The sequence below is a fragment of the Chinchilla lanigera genome, unplaced genomic scaffold (genome assembly GCF_000276665.1).
Source record: "Chinchilla lanigera isolate Chin_1 unplaced genomic scaffold, ChiLan1.0 scaffold00011, whole genome shotgun sequence".
NCBI classification, from domain to species: Eukaryota; Metazoa; Chordata; class Mammalia; order Rodentia; family Chinchillidae; genus Chinchilla; species Chinchilla lanigera.
Window position 1 is genome coordinate 35,114,892 of NW_004955412.1, and position 5,977 is coordinate 35,120,868.

The 5,977-nt window shown below is 37.0% G+C and overlaps 1 protein-coding gene across 1 annotated transcript in view; it reads left to right on the top strand.

Moving 5' to 3' along the window:
• Positions 1 to 340: 340 nt before the first annotated feature.
• Positions 341 to 5,977, top strand: part of LOC102003956 (beta-galactosidase-1-like protein 2) — an 85,888-nt gene continuing 80,251 nt past the window's right edge. The window contains exons 1-2 of the mRNA XM_005378598.1: positions 341 to 432; positions 564 to 761. Of these exons, the coding sequence (XP_005378655.1) occupies positions 341 to 432; positions 564 to 761 (290 nt within the window). The remainder of the gene's footprint in view (positions 433 to 563; positions 762 to 5,977) is intronic.

Below are 5,977 nucleotides of genomic sequence, written 5' to 3' on the forward strand. Positions count from 1 at the left end.
TGTTCTATGCTAGGCAGCGGATGGTTAGACTTCATTCCTTAGTGGTTGCGCGTCTCTGACAACCTTCCCAGAGATTATTCTTCATTGTGTAATACAACTTTTGTTGTATCTGAAAATTCAGGAGTTTAGTAGGCAACTCTGTTATGCAGCGGTTCTCCCTCCAGTAAGTAGATGTGACCTTGGGTATTGTGATTCCAGGTAATGCAAAGGACTATAAAATAAATTTTACCTTTTCAGCGGGGGTGCCTTGGTCATCCTCACCATACAGCAAGCTTCTCTCAGCTCCCAGCTACCCTCCCTGAACCCTGCATCTCTCTGACTCTTATTCTATCCTGTCAGCATGGGGACCTTCCTAGTGAGACTTGACTGTATCCTGTGCCTGTCTTCAGCATTATCAGTGATGGCTCAGCACGGCCATGACCAGCAACCCAGGTACGTTTTAAGGAAAGGCTATGAAGAGTTCTCTTTCCCCAGAAGGGATGCTTAAAGCACTGAAGGAAAAGCCTTTCAGATCTGCCCAGCCTGTGTATCTAGGACTTCATGTACTTCCTTTGTCCTTACAGGATTAATCAAACTCACCTGACACCCTCCCACCTGAAAAGCCGAAGGGTGGGTCTCAAAGTTGAGGGCTCAAACTTCACACTAGAAGGCTCCCCATTCCTGATTTTAGCAGGCACCATCCACTACTTCCGGGTGCCCAGGGAGTACTGGAGGGACCGCCTGCTGAAGCTGAAGGCCTGCGGCTTCAACACTGTTACCACGTGAGTGCTGGCCTCCTAGTACTTATTTCAAGAATTTATCATCTGAGTTCCCAGCTCTCAGGCTTTATTAGACCAGTCTAAAGGTTACCTTTCTAGTACTTTCTTTGTTGTTCTTAGAAAGTCTGCATCTCCACTTCATAGCCTGAGATTTCCAGCGAGCAGAGGATTCTCTAATTCCTCTGCAAGACCTGTCTGTAAGCATGGTCACTATGGTCTGGGCCCAAGATTCCAATGTTCAGATCAGCAGCAAGCACAGACGGTCCCTAGCCACTGCAGAATTGGGGTCAGGGTCTTATGTTCTTCAGATATCCTCTCTCACTGTCGGAGTCGTGGCTGTAGTGAGGAATCCCAGGGTACCATACTGTGTTTGAAGATGGGTTTCACTGGAAACCAGGCCTGATGAGAACACAGTCATCCACATTCTGGATGCTGAAATTAAAGAAACTTTGTTGTTTCAGTTTTTTCCTTCTGTCCTTCTAACATATTCATTACTGTTTGGACAGTTTTTTTGTTTTGTTTAGTGTCTTCCTTTTCAATGGTTTAACAATTTTTGAAATCTAGGTTAGAAGAAAAATATCTGGAAATTAATTTGGTGAATGATGAAGGATGTTATTTTAAGTGTTCCCCCTTAAACTTTCATAATACCCTTTACACATTTTTTTTCCTTTTTTTTTTTTATCATTTTCGGTTGCTTTTTTAATAGATTGATTAATTTATTGATTGCAGTACCAGAGATTGAACTCAGGACCTTGAGCAACGTACCTATGCTTTAAATTTTTTTTTTTTTAATTTTGAGACAAAATCTTGCTTAGTTGCTCAGGTGCCTAGTTTTATCTGAATTTGCTGTTCAGCTTCAGCCTCCCAAGAAGCTGAGATTATGGGTATACCACCTTGTTGAGCTTCATGTATTGCTTTTCCAATTTATTTTCTTTGTTTTATTTTGAAGAGAATAAAAGAAACCTGTAAAAATGATACAGAATTTCAAAACAGAATGATAACAAATAAATAATGGTTATTATATTGCAAATTGTTTTCTTCAAAGTAGTTGCTCAGATTACCAGATATAGGCATACAAAATTGATCAAATAATGTAAGCACTTTTCCTTTCAGTGAAGTAATAGAAACTAATAGTGCAAATATCTTAGCTATCTTGTGTATATATATATATATTTTTTCCCTTCCTTCTTTCTCCTTTTCCCCGTCGTAGCAGTGCCTCATAGATACTGAAATTTTCATGAACTATTAAAATTTCAAAACCATTTTTAGTCTAAATAGGACTGTCAAGCTTTCTATTTTTAATATACTCACAAAAATAAAATTTTACAATTATTTTATAAACTAAAAGGCACTGTTACCAAAAGAGGTAAAATAGTATTACTGCAGAATAAAAGCGGTTTCATACCTTAAATAAGTTTAGCATTATCAGTAAATTGCATTGCCTTTACAAACTTTTAATAACTCAAAAACTTTGAAGCACAAACCTAGTCAGACAAGTCAGATTCATTGACTTGCAGGGAGACAGCAAGTGCCAGAGGAGCAGTAGGAGTCAAATGTCAGCAAAGTGGGGAAAGAAGGGACTTTGTTAAGGTCACATTCCAGCCAGAGCATTCTAGGATGAGACTAAGAAAACAGGGATGCATTCTGGACTGGTGGTTATTTCTGACGTAGGATAGAAGGGGATTGAGTAGAAGGTGGTGCTAGCATGAGGCAAAAGCAGTTTAGCAATTGAGCCTCCCTGGAAATAGCACAGGAGAGGGTGTGGAGGCGTCACTGTTGACAAAGCAACAGCCACTTAGAGGAAGTGGATTGGGAGACCCTGTTTCCCACGAATTGTCCATCTAGCTCTGTGTCTGCCTCCCATTGTTCTCTAAAGAATATTGTTTTGCATTTAAAACATACATTTAGTTATGTTTTATGATTCAGAACCTAGTGAGTCTTGGTGAATATTCCATGTAAGCTTGAGAAGAATGTGTGCTCTGCTGCTGTAGATAAAATACCCTACAATTCAGTCCATTTTATTGGTGATACTATTTAATTCTGTCATATCCTCACTGATTTTTGGCCTGTGGATGAGTCTACTTTCAGAGGTTGAAATTTCTACATATATTAGTTGATATGTCTATTTGGATTTGAAGTTCTACTTTGCCTTGAGTGATTTTACACTCTGTAGTGCATACCCATTAAGGATTCAATTGACTTACCATTTTCTGAAGAGTTTTTTTTTTTTTTTTAACATTTCTTTCCTGGCAGGGCTTCTGGCCTCCAATTTACTCACATTTTCATTTTATTGTTTCATTATCTGAGGAAGTCTTTATTTCTCTTTCCCTTTTTTTATTAGTTCATACTTGCAGTACTCTGCACCTTACAGACATCTTGGGGAGTGGGTACATGTACATACCACAGCTTAATTCTTTTTAAAAAATCTTCTTCCTCTTCCCTCCTCCTTTAAATCCCTTTTCCCTATTCTCATTCTGGTTCATATTATTAATCTTAGCTCATGTTTATGGCATACAGTGCTTATATTCATTGTCATTTTTAGGTTCCTGTATGTGACATATCTTCATTTTATTTATTTCTCCTTTCCTTTACTCTCTCCTTTCACCTATGTTCTCTTGGACCCCTTCCCACTTGCAAAAGGTCTATCTCCTTGTCTCCTTCTATTCTTCCTTTATTGTACTCTTTCTTTGTACTTTGCCTTACTCAAATTAGAGATGCTATACAATATTTAAGCTTGTGTGTCTGATTTATTTCACTCAACATTGTATTTTCCAGGTGTATCTCTTTTCCCACAACTGTTTCAAATTTGTCCTTCTTTATAACCAAGTAGCATTCCATTATACATATATAGATATCACATTTTATTTATCCATTTATCTGTGATGGATATATAGGTTGGTCCCAAGATTTAGGTATTATGAATTGTACTATTATAAACATTGGTGTGCATGAATCACTGTAGTATAATATCTTAAGCTCTTTGGGAAAGATACCTAGAATGGGGATAGCTGGATTCTATCGAATTTTAGTTCTTTGCAAAATCTTCATACTGATTTCCATAATGGTTGTGGTGTAAGATGGAATTTTAGTGTTGTTTTAATTTGCATTTCCTAATGGCCAGTGTCTTGATTACTTTTCTCTCATTGCTGAGACAAAATACCTGACTCCCAAAATGAAGGAAGGAAAGATTTATTTAGCTTACAGTTTATAGAGGTTTCAGTCCATACTTGGCTGGTTCCAAGGCAAGTGGCACATGGCAGAGGGCTACAGTTCATGGCAGTGGAACACAGCAAATAGCCAGAGAAAAAGTGAAGAGTGGTGGTGAGGAGCCTTTTTCTCTCCCTTACATTATAAACAGGCTCCCCCCACCCAGGAGGTGTGTAGCACTCACTTAATCTCCACACCCTCCTCTTGCACAGGCTCAGGATGAATACAAAGTAAGTACCCTGGTTCCCTGCTGAATCACATAGTTAACCTTCTAAACTTCTCAAATTGACACAATGAATAACATCCCAGAAGGGTAAGGGCATGTCCTTTTCACCCCGAGATGCAGAGCCAGAGATGTTGAATATATTTGTTGGCCATTTCACATTTTTTCTTCTGAGAAGTATTTGATCATTTCACTTGCCCTTTTCCTGATTGGATCTTTTACTTTAGGCAGTCTAATTCTTTTGAGTTCTTTATATATTCTAGATATTAGTCCTCTGAGGAGTAGCTAGCAAATTTTTTTCCTATTCTGTAGGTTGTCTCTTCACTCTACTAATCAATTCTGTTGCCATGCAGAAGCTTTTTAATTTGATGTAATCCCATTTGTTGATTCTGCTATTGTTTCTTGCACAATTGCATTCTGTTTAGGAAATCCTTTCCTACACCTATGGCTTGAAGTGTTTTACTTATTTTATTTTCCAGTATGTTCAATGCTTCTGTTTTAATGTTTAGATCTACGATCTATTTAGATTTTAGTTTGGTACATGGTGGAGATATGGGTTCAGTATAAAGCTTCTATAAGTGATCTCAAGTTTCCCCAACATCATTTGTTGACTATCTTTCCTCAAGTGTACATTTTGGGCCCCTTTATCAAAGATCAGATAGCTGAATTTGTCTGGTATATTTCTGTATCCTCTATTCTGTTCTACTGATCTATGTATCTGTTTTTGTTCTCATATTATGCCATTTTTATTACTGTTGATTTGTAGTGTAGCTTGAGGTCAGGTATTGTGAGGCCTCCTGCATTGTTCTTGTTGCCCAAGATTGCTTTTGCTATTCTGCATCTCTTCTGCTCCATGAATTTTAAGGTTGTTTTCTCTAGGTCTTTAAAGTATGTTGTTGGTATTTTATTGAGCTTACATTGAATCTATATAACAGTTTTGGCAGTATGGCCATTTTGACAATATTGATTCTGCCTATCCAGGAGCAGGGGACATCTTTCCAATTTCTGATTCCTCTCCAATCTCCTCTTTAAGAGTACTGCACTTTTCTTTGTTGAAGTCTTTCTTTCAATTCCTTGGTTATTTTAATACCTAGGTATTTCATTTTTTTGATGCTACCATGAATGGTATTATTTTCATAATTTCCTCCTAATTGAGATCATTATTGGTGCACACAAATGCTATTGACTTTTTTGTGTTGATTTAGTATCCTGCTACATTGCTGAAGTTGGTTATTAATTCTAAAAGTTTTTTGGTGGAATTCTTTGAGTCTTCTATATGTAGAGTATCATGACATCTGTAAATAAAGATAACTTGATTTCTTCCTTTCTTATATGTATCTCTTTTATTTCTTTATTTTGCCTGATTGTCCTAGCTAATATTTTGGTGCTATATTGAACAGAAGTGGTGATATTGAACATCCTCATCTTGTTCCTGATTTTAGAAGGAATGCTTTTCTTTTTTTATTTTTATTTTTTATTATAAACTAAAATGAGGAAAATATTAACAGACAGACATTTTACAAATTATCAAAGGAACAGTACAGACAGTACGGAGTTAAAAACAAAGTGGTAGGGAATTAACAATGCTTGTTGTATTACATATTGATATCTTCAAAGTGGTTTCTCATGAAAACAGATATAGATATGCAATGCTGATCAACCAAGGACTCACTGACAATTTCTTTCAGCAAAGAAATATACGACAGTAGAACAGCCATGTTGACTATCCTGCATATACATACATACAAACTTTCTCCTTCTTTCCCTTCTCTTTTCCCACATCCCAGTT